Source organism: Colius striatus, chromosome 1 (assembly GCF_028858725.1).
Source record: "Colius striatus isolate bColStr4 chromosome 1, bColStr4.1.hap1, whole genome shotgun sequence".
NCBI lineage: Eukaryota > Metazoa > Chordata > Aves > Coliiformes > Coliidae > Colius > Colius striatus.
Window position 1 is genome coordinate 111,795,990 of NC_084759.1, and position 17,763 is coordinate 111,813,752.

The window sequence follows — 17,763 nt, forward strand, 5'->3', positions numbered from 1 at the left end:
GCTGTTTGCAGCCGAAATGCAGCTTTGCAGTTCAGAGAAAAGTAATGCCTTCAAATCAGTGCTTGACTCGCATAGAGGAAGAACATTCCATAGGTCATGGTCTCAAGATAGTGGCATTACTGTGGAGTCCCATGGCCCTGACTCGCTTTTTAAGTTCAAACCTGTCAGCCTTGGTAAGAACTACTTGCTCTCACATATAGATACCATCCCCCTCTCTCCAAAAAATAATCAAAGCTTATAACTTTGACACAAAAGTCTTTGAACTTAGTAGTGGAATAAGATAATATGTCTCTGAAATAAGTGGAATTGTAGCTCAAAGTAAGCCTGTTTCTGACGTGTTTTACTAATGATTAAACAGGTAGAGGAAGAACCTCATGTTTACTATTCAGATTTTTGTTTGAGTGGTAGGAATTCTGACTATGAAGGGAACGGTATGGAAAAATGAAAGTTTGTAAGTTATTCCTGAACAAGCCCTAAAAGTCATCTAATAAATGCTTCGTAATGTTCTGTTCTCCTATTTGCATCACATTTTCTATTTATCTTCCCCATGGTGTAGCTTGTCAATTTTGTTTTTTATGAACATTGGGACACCATAAATTGTCCTACTCATCTAAAATTTCTGTGGTCCATGTAGTCTGGTTTCTTTTCACTGGTCTGAAACAGGAGGAAAAAAAAACCAAAATAGAAAGATTTTAATAATGGATCTTATACCATTCAGTAATCGTAAAGGAGAGTTGCCTCAGTGCAACTGCATTTGGTCCAACATTCAGTGAGAAATGTGTTTGGGATAAAATGAAGAGGGTACAGGAAAACATTAGATGTTGATGGATTTATTTCTTTGGTTCTATAAAGCTTATGTCACTGATGAGTATTTTGGGAGACTCTAGTCACTGGAATTAACAATATAACAGCTATACAAACAAGATCATAGAATGATACCACTTTCTACAGTGGCATCACGTGTCTTTTTTTTATTCAGTTTATTGGGTCTTCTGAGTGTCTGGGAGAACAACCAGCAGGGTACAGCTGCTTTCCACAACTGAGGTTTTAGTTTAGCAGCTCTAAACTATGTTTAACTAGCCCACGTAAGGCAGGTTTATAGTTGCATCTGCACTACAAAACAGCTGTAAGGAACCACTGAATTTCATCCTCCTCCCCTCTTTTTCAGTAGTGTTTCTTCTAAACAGGTGCTAGATCACTGCACAGTGTCTGTACAACATCTGTTGAAATTGTAAGGCTGTCGGAATCCCTAAGGCTTCAGTGGTAACCAAGTGAAACACACTGAGTTCATTAAGGGTTAACTATTGATTTGACAGGGGCAGAAGGGGGCTGGAGATTCCTGTAATCAAACCTGTGGTCAGGGTTTGGTTGGTTGTTTTTTTAATAAAAGTTCTATCATCATCATTGTAAGGAAAAAACAGTTGAATAAATACACTACTAATTCTGTGTATGGAAACTGAAATATTTGCACTAAAAAATATGGAACTTGCATTAAGTGACATGTTTTATTTATAACCAAAAGTCATAGTAAATCAGCTTACTAGAAGGCTGATCTACTCTGATATTTCTACTACCCTACCGTATTGGAAACATCAGGTAGGCAGTGTTACATCCACTATAGTGTTCTCAAAAACATTGGTCACACTTGGAATCTGTTCGTGTTTTATTTGCTGGGAAGCTGAGACCAAATGAGAATGATGTAGCTAAAGGTCAAAACAAAATTGTTTCAAGACAGCTGTGAATTAGCCTGTGCCCAAAGCTATGTCAGCATGCTTGCACTGGTAGAAATCTCAAATGTAAATAAAATCAACAGATGCAATGCACAATCTTACTATTTTATTGTCACTTCTTTTGCCTCAGAACAGATGGACTTTCTTCATCCTTTTTATTAGTCTGATTTTATGTAATCACAAGTACAACCATTTACCCAAATTAATGTAAATGACACTGCTAGCAACAGCTGATGATGAATAAATTACCAAAGTTTTTTTCTGGGTGTGCTTTCCAGTGTGGTTAGGGCTCAGAAGAGCTCTCATGAGGCCATTCTGTCATCTCACTGTGGTTTCTGCCAGTCTCCCAGCAGATAATGGGTGGTTGGTGGGTTCATGGACTGACAGAAAAGGTCTAGGAGATTCACAGTTGCAGCAGTTTCCAATTCATTGCTCCTCCTAACTGCTGTATGAAGGATATATAACCAGAGAATCCAAATCCAGCTCTTGAAATACATTGTTAACATCCCCTGAATTGTACTTATGCTAATCTTAAAATTTATGGAAGTGGAAAACACTAGAAAAGGAAAGCAGGCTTGAATAATTTCTTTTGTGCCAAGACTTTCTGAAAGTGGGGTCCTAGAAAGGAGATAATTTTTTTCTTTCTACAAGCAGTTTCCTGAGGCTCAGCCTTCATCTTACAGACTTCTTTCTATTCTTCAATAAGACCACCATGTTGATCAATATGTATACAAGAAGAAATGAATCCTCAAATACTCTGAAGTCCTGTCTGTTTATATACTTAATAGTGGGGAAGGTCACAAGCTGACTGCTTGCTTTTCTAAGCAACTTTGTGGTTGCTCTCTGAGACAAGTACATGCTTCAAAACTTTGGAGATATCCTGTAGTATGTCAGCTGAACGCTTGGGAAATCTTCCCTGTTGCCTTACTGAAAGATTAGTCTTATGAGATTGAAAGCAAATAGATAGTTTGGAGTTGCAAGCTTATCCCACATCAATACACTTGAGGTGCTGTGGCAGAAAGGTTCCTTCAGGTCATTATCCAATGTTGCAGCACTTCAGAGTGGTTCAATTGTGTTCCCTGTCACTTCATAGAGACCTTGAAGTCCTATGTTCAGGATGGTATGGTTTTAGTTACATCTCTCAGCTGAAGGCTGTTCTTGTTTCATATTCTGGGCCCCATTAGATGCTCTTTCTAGTAAGTCTTTTAAGTGAGAGGCTATTCGCTAATGCTTGTCTGCTGGCACATCTCATAACAGTGCTCTGGATTTGAGACACTACATACTCATGAACAGCACTGAATTGACTACATCTGCTTGAGCTTATTTGTAGATTAGTGATGAATATGTAATGTGCACTGTGTCTGGTTTGCACTGCAGGTGTCCTGCTAGTCTGAGAGGTTGAGTTGTGCAAAGGCTGGTAAAAGAAGGGCAGGTGTAGAAGTGTGGTGATGTCTAGGTAACATGTCAGCTGTGCTCTTTAATTCTATCAGCTGGACTTTATCCAAGTATGCTCATACATTTTTCTCTTAATAACAAGGTATGTCCAAAACTTAAACCAACAAGGCAGTCTAATTTAATTCTTGTTCCCGTGGTTTTGTGTGCTCTACAAAAGAGCATTGAAACAAACACCTTTCCTTTTTATTATATTTTCTTAGCTCACTATTTTGTGTACTGTTTGTGTAGAAGTCAATAAAATGACAGTAACAAGATACATGAAAATTAAGTAATGACACAAAACGATGGATCTGAAATATAAAAACTATCTAAGATTGTATTTTGTCTTGGTAAAATGTGAATCTAGAATAAGAATCCAAATGGCTGGAAAAGAACTTTAAGATCATCGACTCCAACCACTAACCTCACACTGCCAGGCCTGTCACTAAACTAAACCATGTCCCTCAGCACCTCATCTTTGCATCTTTTGAATATCCTTAGGGATGTTGACTTCTCCAGCTCCCTGGGCAGCCCATTTCAATGGTTAACAACCCTCTTAGCAAAAAAGTTCTTCCATTCCATCTAAACCTCCCCTGGTCCATATGTTTGTAGGTTGTCTGCCTTGATACTTCTCAGGATTTCATTCTCACCTTTTACTGGGTCTTGTTATTTTTATTTCTGAAAAATAAAATAATGTTTATGTTAATGATATATAACAAGTTGCCTGATTTAATAAGTCACATTTTTGGTCTCAGATTAGTTAAATAGGAACCAAATATTTGCTCATAGATTACTGAAACAAGTCATGCAAAAGGTTTCACAGCATTTTTCCAGTTGTTGGTCACATATCTCATTTTGTAATATGCATAGCTAAAAAAAAACCCCTTATCCTGAATAGAGTATTTAAATTATATTTCAGGGTATAGCACTGCACAGACCTTTTTTTTTTTGATGACTTGGGATTTTTCTGGAAATAGCAACCCCACATACAGAAAACAGTACTAAGATTTCTTGTCCACATTTTCCAGAATGATACAGCAGCTCCTGACTAAGCATGTTGTTCAGGTTTTTGTGTTAGATAGTCATACTTGTTTAGTGCTAACAGTGTTTTTCAGCTGTTAAAAAAACCTGTAATATAAAATAAAACATGGTAACAGAGCTCCTCTGTTTCTATAAAGTTCTATCCCAGCAGTATGCCTCTCAGTTCCTGGTGAGGAAACGTCGAGCAAATTCTTTTATGGAAGAAAGTAAGAAGGGAAATCTAGAAAGAGAATGTGTTGAAGAATTATGCAATAAGGAAGAAGCCAGGGAAATCTTTGAGAATAATCCTGAAACTGTAAGTATCTGATGAATATCTACAACATAGGTGGTACTTTGCAGAAGGAAAGCTAAAAATACATAGAGTTCACACTGCAAAGCTAAAAGAACCCCACCTTGCAGATCAAGAACTGGCTTGAAATTCTTTTGTGTATAGGACCTACATAATTAATAATTAAAACAGTAGAAGCAAAGAGAATAGTTGAGTAGATATTATTTTAATTTCCAGTATGGATCACTAGTTTTAGACCACAGTTATCTGGAAGCATTCCATGGGGGGAAGCTGTTGGCTTCAATTAAAATTGAAGTGCAGCTCCTTTAATGAAGGATGTATTATTGTGAGCTTTTTTCCTGGTGGGGATAAATCTGTTCCTCAGTTCATTTGCACTGCACGTTATTTAGCCTTAGGTATATTTTATTCAGCTTTGTACTATTCAAAAGTTTATTAGAAAATATATGTGGTTAAAATGAGTTCTTGTTTTGCAGACTATGTCAGTTCCATGTTGTCTTTGATAACATTGCATGTATTTGGCTGTACTGATTTAGTTTAAATCATTTCAGTAATCAATAATCAGTTGTTTTAAACAATTTCTGATTTAGTAACACTTTTCATTTTAGTCAAAATGAATTGCATGTGAAACATTCAACCTATTCCATGGATTTTGTTTATTTTATGGTGAAAAAAGGAGGTTGCTCTGCATCCAGTAACAACACTGGGCAAGATCCTCCCATTCAAAAAGACGAGTTTCAAAGTCATTTCAACACACAATTCATTTCCATTGCCTTCACTTTGAAAGTGTACAGTTCAGTGCAATATCTTAATCTCTCCACTGATTATTGTGTTTATTAAATGATCTGTGATCTTAGCCTGAACAATAGTGAAATAGAAGACTCTGTCTATAGTCTGAGTCAAAATTACTTTCTTTTTTTGCTCCATTTGCTCCTATTGTAATACCAATATCTTTTTAGAAAGTATTCAGTGATAGATGTTGCTGTAATTTTATCTACCTTAATTTGTTCTTATTCTTCTTCTCTTTCTGCAGGAGTATTTTTATCCCAAATATTTAAGTAAGTACAAAAACCCTGGACAACACTAGTATATCACTCACTACTCTTCTTATTTGGATAATACTAGTTTAGTTATTCTGCCCATAATGCTTGAATGATTTCCATGCTGATTATAATGCATAGTAGCTCCTGGGCAGTTCTGTGTGCTTAGATCCTAGCAGAGGCTCTCTGAAGGTTGGTCTGTGATCAGCTGTCCTTAACATGCCCAGGCAAGTTTTCTAATTCAGTATGCAAGAACAGGCTCTTTGAAGATGCCATGCATAAGCTGTTGTAATTTTAACCTAAATAAGTGTTTGTATCCTAAGCAGATTGTGTGAGTTTGCATTTGCAGGCTGCCTTGCCTCCTATCGAGCAGGGATTTTCAGGGTTACTGCAGCGACTCCAGATTCTCCAGCTAACCTGAGGGCTTGTGTCAGTGGTAAGTGCTACTGAGAGATATTCTGCTGATGCACTTGGATCTTCAGAACACACACATACATAGCTAGAAAACAGAACACATAGATAGAAAGAGATAAATCTCCATTTAACTCAGGCAAATTCAATCTGAACTAGAAATTAGAAAAGAAATAATAGGTGAGATGGAGCATTTTCAGAACAATCAGTGTGACTTTTTAACTTTATAAAGCATGCTGGAAAAAAACCATAATTAACTGCAAAATGGAAGGCAGAATTCTTCCGGAAACACAGAAGTATTCTACACCATCCTGCACCTATTCTACACCAATGCTCCCTAGTATGTCCTCTGTACTCTGATGTTAGTTTTGCGTGACTCTCTGTATCTAACAAGTCTTGGTTTGTCAGTTAAGCAAAGAGACCATCTGGTTAATTCTCTGTGGTGCCACACTTTGGTCCATAGTTATCCTGCAGCCCTTCACAAAAAAGGTAACATTACCAGCTGAAAAATTAAAATATTGACTGAAAGACAGAAGAATTGACTCCAGACATGAGGAGATCACACAGCATGAAACTTGGGATGTTGCTCAAATGTTTTATATTTTACACCCATACATTCATAAATACAGTGTTTTGGTTTTTTTTTTCTATTGAAGTCATAACAGTTGAAACATCTTCCTGAACCTCTTCAACCTTTACAGCCTGGTTACATCAAAAAAGCTTTCAGTTAGTTTCTATAGAGTTAATTACTATCTTTTTGTCATTGAAAGCAACAAAAGGCAAAAAAATTGTTACTAATTAGACTGCACATGGTCATGGATGAACATATTTTACAGATCACTTGGCCAGCGTGCCTCCTGTCACAAGCTAAAATGTACTTCCATTCATATTGCCCTTTGTCACTCTCATTAGAGGTTCTGGGTGGAAAGGATTTAGTAGAGTCGTCTGAATGTGAAGTGTTTCTGTATTAATCAGTGAAAACAACTAGTTTACTTGATACTCATTGTATTTCTCCATTTGAGTTCACATAAAATCAAATTAAATAAACTTTTACTATTTGCCAGTGATCAGAATAAAGATTTTTTTTTCTCAGTCACTTGCAAATTCTAACCAGTATTTCCAATGTTTTCCAACCCACAGAAATTTCAAATCAGTGTAGCCCTCTGCCATGCTATAAAGATGGATATAAGGAATGCATAGATGGACAAGCCAAATATACTTGTATCTGTAAACCAGGATGGCAAGGAGAGAAATGTGAAGAAGGTATGGTCTCTATTCTTATGATGATGTTAGTTCTCAGGAAAACAATTGTAGTTCTACTATTATTGAACAGTTTTCAGATCTTTGATTATACTTACTCCCACATAGTTCAAGGTCAGTGAGTGCTTTCCCCTCAGCAGAGATTTTAATTTTGTTTTCCTTCTAGATATAAACGAATGTGAAGACTTAAATGGAGGTTGTAGCCAAGGCTGTTCCAATTTACCTGGAAGCTACCGTTGCTTGTGTAAAGATGGCTACTTCATGCATTCAAACAAACGGGATTGTGGAGGTAAGGAGTGAGACTTAAGGAGAACATCATTACATGACAGTACGTTGCCTGTTGACTAGAAAAAAGGAAAGAACTTTGTCCAGTGGTTCCCTAAGTGCTTTAAGTCAGCAGAAGCTTGCTTTGCCTCTGAAAGATACAATCCTGCTTCAACTTGGTTACTCATTCCACCTGCAGCCTTACTCCACTGCAAGCATTTGGGCAACTGTATAGTGGACCAGATCAAGGAGCTCAGGTGGGTTGAAACCAGTTCAGGATAAAAGAAGAAAAAAAGAGAAAGGCTATAGGTTAGATTCTGCTCTGTAAAGCTTGTTTTGGCTAACCAGTTTCATATGCCCTTTAAGCATGCTGAAACAAGAATACAGAGTGGTGCGACCAGATGATATCATTACCATGGAAATCCTGACTGGTAAACACTGTTTTAGGCTGAATCACTCCTAATTAGTAATGTTGCTCTTTTGGGAGTTTGAAGTTCATTGGAGAAGAAACTATTAATGAATGTGAAAATGCTTTTAGTGGAGGAAAAGATTTGTCTTTTACTCACCCAGCATAATTTTTTTTCTGTACACGCTTGTCTGCTGTTATTGGCCATGACCTACATGCTTAATTCTATTCCAGGTAAAGACTGTATATTGACATAATTAACTATTCTTACTGCATAGTTGGGAAAAAGTACATCCTCATTCCATTTTGATGTCATATTTCATTGCCAAACTATGCTAACAGTTTGGGATAATGTCAAATAATTTAGGAGGCCAGATTTGATGGACGTCTCCCACTGTCACTTCCTTTAATGTATATGATTTTGTGAATGAATAATTTCCAAAGAAATTCCAGAGCAACAGAAGACTGCCATTTTATGAAAAAAAGGCAAGCAAATAAGTTGGTTAGAACCCCTGTAGTTGTTAGGAAGATACTGGAAAAGTTGGTTAAAAAAAATAACCAAAGATGAAAATACCTTAGTACCTGGAATACTAATTTAGTCATTTGATAAACTGGATTTAGGTCCTTTACATCCAGCTACAAAATTCTACACTTAAGAATTTGGAGTATACACAGTAACTGTAGAAAAGTTAGACTGAATTCAGGAAAGCTTTGAATTAAAAGTGTCTTGGGAGTCCTAGGAAGCCAGTTGCAGAATCTGTTCTCCCTGTGCAGCACCATTTCCTCAACTGCTACAAAGCCACAGAGAAATCTAGAATGATCCCTGCACATATAAACAGGATATGAAGGAATCTGATATTTTTCTGTCTAGACATTTAGTAAGATTGATACTGTATGCTGCATCCAGTTGTCACATCTGCATTTTGAAAACAACATTGAAAAATTGGAAACAACATTAAGATAGATGCTAAAATGGTTTGAGGAATGGAGAGACGGTGAGGGACTTGAACACCTGTCAGCATAGCCAATTAAAAGATGATTGTGACACAAGTCAGTTGTAAGAAACTCCGATAAAATGATCTCATGTCTTTTTATATGTCTTTTCCTAAGATAGGATTTTATCATGCAGTCTGGATTAATTTATGAGAAACTTGCAAACCATTTCTCTCTGCTTTCCTTGACATGCATCTATTTTTCTGTTATACACAGAACACATGAGAGAATGAGAAAAGAAGGCATGCAGAGAATTTTATTTTTCACATAAAAGAAGGCATGCAGAAGTGCCTTTTAGAGACCTCTGGAAGTCTTTATGGCTATAGCTCTAGTCTGCTATGAAAGCATGGCAGACCCAGCAAGAAAGAGTTTGCCAGCCTCACTCAGTTTGCACAATTATGGATAGTGTTAGGAAAAGAAAAAACCAGTATGTGAAAGAGTGACTTGTCTCTAATAACATTTATATTTCTAGATATAAATGAATGTGTGTTACATCCAAACATCTGTGGGACAGCAATCTGTAAAAACACTCTGGGAAAATATGAATGTGAATGCGCACAAGGCTACACATATAATTCAACTTCCAAGAACTGTGAAGGTAGGTCTTTCCTCTTTTTCTTTTTTGTTTTTTTAATTACAGTGCTGTACCAAACTTCAGCATCATATTTAGTAATGTATTTATTGATCCTCATATTGTTTATTACAATATGAGTCAGTTGTTTGTTCTTTCAGAGGTTAAGTCAGTCTCTATTACATGCAACATGTACAGTTGCAGTGACTTACTCCCAGGCATTGGAGGGTTTTATGGTATATTCCCTGTGTCCTGCTGTATGCCAGATAACTTTGTCAGTTCATGGGAGCTCTCCTGTCCCGCTGTAGAGAGGGCTTTGTGTCCAAGCTCTCAAACCAGTTAGCATTTTACTTTACGATAACTTAGAGCAATGTGTTGAGGATCTGGATGTTGAGTCTTTTGTACCTTGTTTTTAAGCATCGCTACAGTTAAAAGGATGGAATATTTGATGTAAATCCAATTAAGACGTGTCCATAATTCAAGGTAAACTGTAGCAAAAGCAATTAAAAGTACTTCTTTGACAATTCCAAACTGGGCAAGGCAGGAAGATTTATAAAGAGAGAATAGACATACTCAGCAGAAATTAAGACTGCATTTAATCAAATTATCTCAGTAAACCTAAAAAGCTTGTACTTTATTCATCTGATAGGCTGTATAGGTGCCTATTTAGCCCTTTTCTGCTATTGTATCTAGCAACAAGACAAAGGGTAATGGGATGAAACTGGAACACAAAAAGTACCATTTAAATATGAGAAAAGCTATTTCACTGTTCAGGTGAGAGAGCCCTGGCACAGGCTGCCCAGGGAGGCTGTGGAATCTCCTTCCTTGGAGGTCATCAAGACCCGCCTGGACATATTCCTGTGCGACCTGATCTAGGTGAACCTGCTTCTGCAGAGGGGTTGGACTCGATGATCTCTAAAGGTCTCTTCCAACTCCTACCATTCTATGATTCTATTACTATGACCAGGGACTCAGCCTCTGTCCTTTATATGTCCTTAGATCTTACGTATTAGAAAGAGCTTTTCACTGGAGTCATTGAATTCTATTTAAAATAACATTCATCTAATCCTACCCCTGAGTATCTATTTATGCTAGAAAATAAGAGCATTAGAGTGAACAGATCTCCATTCTAGGCTGGAAGTAACAGCAGGGCAGTTGCATAAAAGACTTTTTTTATGAAGACCCCACATTTAAAATAAAAATGGTCTTAATTATCCGGTTCTGTAACAATTACAGAAAAGTTGAAAAGAACTGATAGCTAGCAGTAAAGGAGCAGGAAGCTATTCATACACAGACCACCATAAAATAACTTTTTCAAGTGTTGAACACATTTGTATAATTTCCCTAGAATGTATTTTATTTCTCCTAGAAACTTGTTAAAGTCTTTGTTTAGAACACACAGCCGAAAGATAGAGAGCTCTTAGACTTTTACTATGAAGAGGAATTTTCTACATTGCCAGTTTAAAAAAAAAACCAAAAAACAGTGAGTTTTATTTTAAATGCTGTCTTTATGTTATTGATCACAAGGATGCATAAATAGCTTCTTGCTGGCCATGAATCTTTCTGCCTCATGATTTTTCATGCAGATTTTTTGGGACAAAGCTTTGCACAGTGCTAATGATTACGTATTCAGATATCTGCTCTTTGTCCAGTTACTATGGGATTAAAATATTACAATTTTGTGCCCTTGCATGCACTGAAATGAGAAAAATCACAGTAATTCATCTAATTCTCCTTTCTTTTAGTACTTTCATTGGATTCGTGGGTTGCATCAAACTGATCAAGTATTATGTTTCTTCTGAAACACAGATTCCAGAAGGTTGCAAGATGAGGACAATTAAAACAAGCAAAATCTTACCTCTTGGAAGGAAGATTATGTTGCTAAGCTTTCAGACCATGTTGTAACCACATTAAATGAGTCACCAAATCCTGTCTAAGGACAGGATTGTGCAGACTGACAGGAACACGGCCTTACAGAAATACTAAATGACATTCGCTTTTTCTTGTCATACTGTGTGTAGGTGGCCAAATTCAATTCTTATCAGAAAAATCAAATTTTACATGCATTTATGCACAACTATGTGACATACAATTAAAGAAAGAATCCAATGCAGGGCCACCAAAATGATCAGGGGACTTTCCTTATGAGGAAAGGCTGTGGGAACTGTGGCCGTTTAGTCTAGAGAAGAGGAAACTGAGGGGGGAATCTTGTTAATATTTACCAATATCTGAAAGGTGAGTGTTAGGAGGTTGAGGCATCACTTTTTTCTATTTTACCTAGCGACAGGACAAGGGGTAATGGGATGAAGCTGGAACACAAAAAGTTCCATTTAAACATAAGAAAAAACTATTTCACTGTTCAGGCGAGGGAGCCCTGGCACAGGCTGCCCAGGGACAGTGTGGAGTCTCCTCCCTTGGAGGTCTTCAAGACCAGCCTGGACAGGTTCCTGTGTGACCTAATCTAGGTGGACCTGCTTCTGCAGAGGGGTTGGACTAGATGATCTCTAAAGGTCCCTTCCAACCCCTACCATTCTATGATTCTGTGAAAGTAGAATAGAAGAGGGTTTGGGTTTTCTTCCTCTCACCCATTCCTAGGAGAATGTTGCTATGCTTTTTGGAGACAGTAGTAGTGAAGATACCAGTACAATCCAGTCTTTGTTTCATTGAAGCCATACAATTTAAAGTGGAGAATTTGATTATATTCTTCTCACCACCCTTGCAATTTCAAACACCTTGCCAAAGAAAGGGGTAGTGACAATGAGTAAGTGTGCTTATGGTGCTGGACAAGTCTGTCTTGCAGTCAGTACTGAGGAGAGAAACCAAACTGGACCTGTATTTTAAAGAATTACTTAAGTTTTGGCATGTATTTCCCCATATTATTCTTGTTCTGAAGGCTGAACTTCTCTTATGCCATTGAACCCATTAATCAAGAAACAGTGTCTGCGTTTCAGGTACTAGTCCTTCCCTAGTATATAGTCTGAAAATTTGAGACAAGGAATCAGGGTTTCCCCTTGTTGCAGGATTTGTTTAACACACACACACACACATTTCCCTAGTGTTACATAAAATAGCTCCTTTGTAAGACACAGTAGGCAGCTCCTTTGTGGCCAATTTTGTCATATCTTAGCAACTTGTCCAAAGCATGCTATTTTAGCCATCCACTGAAAGCAGCTGTATAAACCCAGGATGCCACTCAGATTCATGGGTTTGTGCAAATAGCTGCTACTGACTGTTTTATGATGTGGAACTGACATTTGGACAGATCTGTGGGAAGCCTTTGAAATAGCTCAAACAAACTTGCAAAGATCCCAACTGCAACTTGGAAGAAAAATAAACAGCAGGAGAATTATAGCATAAATGATACAAACTAACCTCCAAAAACCTTGGTCTCCTCCAGCCTGTGCATGTCAGCATTTCTGTAGCAGGACAATTAGCTCCATATAGGGAGATCCTGACATTAGGGCTGATTAGGGATTTCAGAACGTCTGCTAAGGAAAGAGACTTCATCCTTACCCAAGAATCTTGTCTGTCCCTCTGATGCTATTGTGTACTCTGGAGGGGGATCTAACCCTTGAGCAGTAGGTTCATTTTGAGTAATGGAAATTTACACCTCTGCAAGACTGGTGTAAGTCTCTTGAGTAATTGATTTAATGGTAGAAATTAATATGTCAAACTGTATGATAAGCTTTTGTAATAATTTCAGAAGTCTGTTTGTGTGCAGGCCCAGGGTCTGAGGAACATGCTCAAAATTAACTCCTGCTTTCAGAGAATTCAACACTGATTTTCTCCAGTTCTACTTTTGTACTACTAGGTGTTCAAGTGCTGGAAGGGATACAGGATCTTCCCCAGAGAACAATGCTTCCTAAAGTGTCTACACAGAGTTATGCTTCTCTTGGAGGGGTATGGAAAGAGAGAGGGCTTCTCAGTCTCTTGGGAGGTGTTATTTTTAATTTTTTTTTTTCCTTTTACATCTCCACAGTGAAGCAGACTATAGCATTTTGGCAGGTGATTTTTTTCTTTTCTTCTTCTCTGTACTCAGACCTAGGTAGATTTTCTGGCCTTTTCGGGTCACAAAGTGATCATAATCAAAATGAAAATTTGTTCTTTTTTACCCCCAAACAGGCATGATAGTAAAGAGCACAAAGTGTTCTCCTCAGCTATTGCATATTATGGCTAGTCGACATTTTGGATTTTGTCATAGCCTTATTTGCATGTTACCTAACATGCAAAACCAGCTCTACATTTGGAACATATCTTGTAGTCTTAGTTTTAAGTAGACATCAGATTGACAGTCACCAGAAGTTATTAGGGAGTGACTTTTACAGCAGAATCCCTCTCACCAAGCTGAGCTTGCAGTCTGTTGGGTTAGGCATCCTCCATTGAGACCCCAAATAAACTAATTTCTAAATGGAAATGAGTACACATGCCAAATAAAAGAGTAAGAGTTAATCTAGTTGAGGCTGGAAGAAATGAAAGGGTCAGTCAGTTGCAAATATGCATCAACTAAATATTTCTTAACTACTGACCACATCCTGCTGCATGACTAATGTACAAGCATTATCTCCAAAGTATATTGAAATAAATTTGAATGAGACTCCAAACAAAACACTTAGATATTGCAGCCCCCTCTTATATCTTTCTTTCCTAAGTAGTACTACTGAAGAACCTAGGAATACATCCAAAAAGCCATAGTCATCACCTCTCCACTTGTATTTTTAGGAACTGTCTTCCAATAGGAATCAAGCCATTCACCAGAACAGAAAAACATGCTGACAGTGCTTGCTAGTCAAAGACTTGCAGTCTTCCATGTGTCTTTATAACTCAATGTATCCACAGAGAGCTCTCCCAGAAGAGTCAGTAGAACCATGTACAGAGCAGTTAGTTGGAGCTCAATGTCTATAAAAGTACTATGATAGGAATGCAGAGAACTATTAAGAACTTTGTTTCTTTTCCCATCCCCTCACCCCCTTCAAGGAGAGAGCTCATCTAGCGAAAGAGAAGCAAGGAACTGGTAGAGCTAGCTGCAGAGTGCTAATGCTATGTTGAATTCTGTACAGCTACAGATTTCTGTATTGCACCCTATTCATTTCAGTAGAATGCCCAAGACACGTGATAGGCTTACGTAGCATGCAGTGCAATCATTCTTAAACTCACTATAGTACTTGCTATAGTAGCTCAAAATGGCATTGAAACTCTTTGCAACAAGAGGGGGAGAAAAACTTCACTATTGTATTCTATTGGCCTGCTACACTGCGAGGTGTAGCACCCTTTCACTGTGAGGGTGATGGAGCAGTGGAACAGGCTGCCCAGAGGAGTTGTGGAGTCTCCGTCCTTGGAGGTCTTCAAGACCCGCCTGAACATGTTCCTATGCAACCTAATCTAGGTAGATCTGCTTCTGCAGAGGGGTTGGACTAGATGATCTCTAAAGGTCAATTCCAACCCCTACCATTCTATGATACACAGCAGGAGATGGTTCTCAGTGTGGCAGAGCAGAGGTAAGAAACAGAAAAAAAACTCCAATTGCTAAGTCACAAGTGACTTAGAAAAGTCCTTATAGTCATTCATGCGAAGAGTGAATGTGAAAGCTGGCATCACATAGACCAGCCTACATAGAGGGCCATCCAGCTTCTGAAGATCAGTGTAGAGTGGGAGATAAGCAGAAGGAGGTAGAAATTACACAGACACCAACAGAAGACTACATTTGAATGCTGTAGCTTACACAGGCTCATGTCAGATTGTGGTGTCAGCAGGAAAACTGAAACAGTATGTGACTAGATCTTAAGCAGAATTTTACTTCTGTCTGTATTAGCTGTAGTACGGACCAGTACAGTTTTTTTTTTTTCTGGCAAGATCACATATGAGAGAGCGTAAGCCTGAGCACAGAGCCCTTGCAGTGATGACTTACGGAAAAGATGAGGAAGAGGAGACAGTTTAGTAACAGGAAACTCTTCAGTCAAACATGAGACCAATTTTCTCAACCTATTCATGAACTGTTGTCCCTTTAAATAATGTAGAAACTGCTAGCACTTGGCAGTAAAGAAACTTGCCTGTGATTGTGGACGACAGCAGAGGAAGAACTCAGTACAACATCCACAAGCTGTTAAACATAGTACCATGTTTTGGAGTGAAAATACTCATGCTCACTACAAAGTAACAGTTTTTCCAAGGTTTGGTGTGGTTTTTTAGTTTGTTTTTTTAAATGCATGTATTGGTAGAAAATTGTTTATTCTCACCTGAAAGGCCATTTGTTTCAAAATAAGTATTGCAGCTTCTTTAATCTGAGGCCAAACATTACCCTCATTAGATTCTGTTATCCAGGAGAGATTGTGTTTGTTTCTGTACTAGAAATCTAACACATTGCCTTTTTACACAGCCTGTAATTTCTAAAGTGTTTATAGTATACAGCCTACTAAATGGAAAATAAAATTCCTTTAGTAGGTTTGGCTTATCCACAGATCAAGTCAAACTGAGCTCCACAAGGGTGTGCTCACCAAAACTTAGTTACTTGTGAGATCACTGTGTGTTATTTTAACAGGTATTTTGCCTTGAGATATTGAGTCTGCGTGAATAAAACACATCCTTTCTCCACATACTTGACATATATACTCTTAATACTCCCAATTCTGGTCATATCTTACAGGAAAAGGAAGAGATCTGCCCCAGAGTGCCCAGAATGGCATTTTTGCCCTAAATGGTAGTGATTTATTGAGGTGACTGACTAATTCAGCCGTCTTACAGCTCAGCTTCTACAGCCTCACAAATCAGAACAAGTTTTCCCCAGCTCTGCATGCAAGACCTCTATCAGATTACTAGGTCTTGTACACCCAGTAAATTTTAAGTAGGAGACATCCTTTAGCTTAGCAGCAGTCACCTATTGGATCCATGGTATGTTTGAGAACCCATCGTGTTCATTATTCTGTTAATATATTATGTGAGCTTTCAGTCCCGTGCCATGAATAATCTGAATAAATCTTTCCGCATGCTTCCATTTCTCCTAGATATCGATGAATGTGCTGAAAATGTTTGTGCTCAGCTCTGTGTAAACTCTCCAGGAAGTTATAATTGCTACTGTGATGGCAAGAAAGGGTTCAAGCTCTCTAAGGACATGAAGAATTGTGAGGTAAAACTGCATTGTGTTAAATTCCATGTAGCAAAATCATGAAGTTGGATATTTCTTGGTGACAGGTTAAGAAAAAATAGGAAGCTATTTGAGAATTGATTCAAAATTGCTAATAAAATGCGGCGTACTCTGACCTGTCCTTTGGCTTACAAAGGAGACCTGGTAGGGATTTGGATGCCATTCAGTTCATGCATGTTTACTTACAGGCTTCCTGTCAAGAGAAGCCTGCCTTAGGCCAATCATCTTTATTATTTGCAGCTTTCCTAAATAAGCCCCAGCCTTCTCTCATCAAACAAATAATTCTTGTTTAGCTTACTCAGAGCCACAATAGTCCATTGGTTCCCAAGTTTTCCTTAGATTACACAAAAGTTTTCACTCTTTTAGAATTACTCTATGCTTTGCCTGTTTGGGTTGAAACAAAATGGAATGTTTTCCACAGTTGTCATCTGCCATAACTTAAGGAAAAGCACCTAGTAATACTTGCCAATTGAAGAGCATCTTGCAGCCAAAATCAGCCATTTTTGCTCTGTTTGATAATTTACACATCTTAGTAGCAGAAAGTTGAAAATTTGCAGAATCACAGTTTAAGGATTTTGTTGTTAATAGTTCTCTGAATACTTTGAAAGGTTCAGGCAGGCTGAGACTTGTTACACTAAGTGAGCTGCCAAAAAACACTACCTTTATTTAACATGGGATAACAAAATTGACTTAGACAAGGTCTGACAAGTTCTAGCATGTATATTAATCTTGTTTGTACTTTCTGAAATTTAATATCTGAACAACAATTGCAGTCATATTTCATTTTGCTTATTCATGAAATAGCAAGAGTATCTTCTAGCCTCATTACATGTTATTTTCAATACCGTTGTTCAAAAGTGATTAACTGTCCAGAAGTGAGTTTCAGGCCTTTTAAATGGGAAAACCAAGTTTAATCAGTGGAAAATAAAGACTAGTGACAGTAGCAGACATAAAATGAAGTAGCCATAAAGTTCAGGATGAATACCTATATACATTTAATGAAACTGCTACATTGTGAATACTGAAGTCAGAATTTGGGAACTGCATTGTGAACTTTTACCAAGGTACGGCATTGTCTTGAGAACAGAAAAGCCCTTCACACCTAGTCTAGATCCATTTCTTCTTTAAGACTACTATGCTAGCATTGTATGTAAGATACTCAAGGGGTCTTTCCAAGGGGTAAGTTTAG

The 17,763-nt window shown here is 37.8% G+C and overlaps 1 protein-coding gene across 1 annotated transcript in view; it reads left to right on the forward strand.

Annotated features, from left to right (window-relative positions):
• Positions 1–17,763, forward strand: part of PROS1 (protein S) — a 31,863-nt gene that overhangs the window by 558 nt on the left and 13,542 nt on the right. The window contains exons 2-8 of the mRNA XM_062003230.1: positions 4,343–4,500; positions 5,525–5,549; positions 5,881–5,967; positions 7,083–7,205; positions 7,369–7,491; positions 9,338–9,463; positions 16,435–16,556. Coding sequence (XP_061859214.1) covers positions 4,343–4,500; positions 5,525–5,549; positions 5,881–5,967; positions 7,083–7,205; positions 7,369–7,491; positions 9,338–9,463; positions 16,435–16,556 — 764 coding nt within the window. The remainder of the gene's footprint in view (positions 1–4,342; positions 4,501–5,524; positions 5,550–5,880; positions 5,968–7,082; positions 7,206–7,368; positions 7,492–9,337; positions 9,464–16,434; positions 16,557–17,763) is intronic.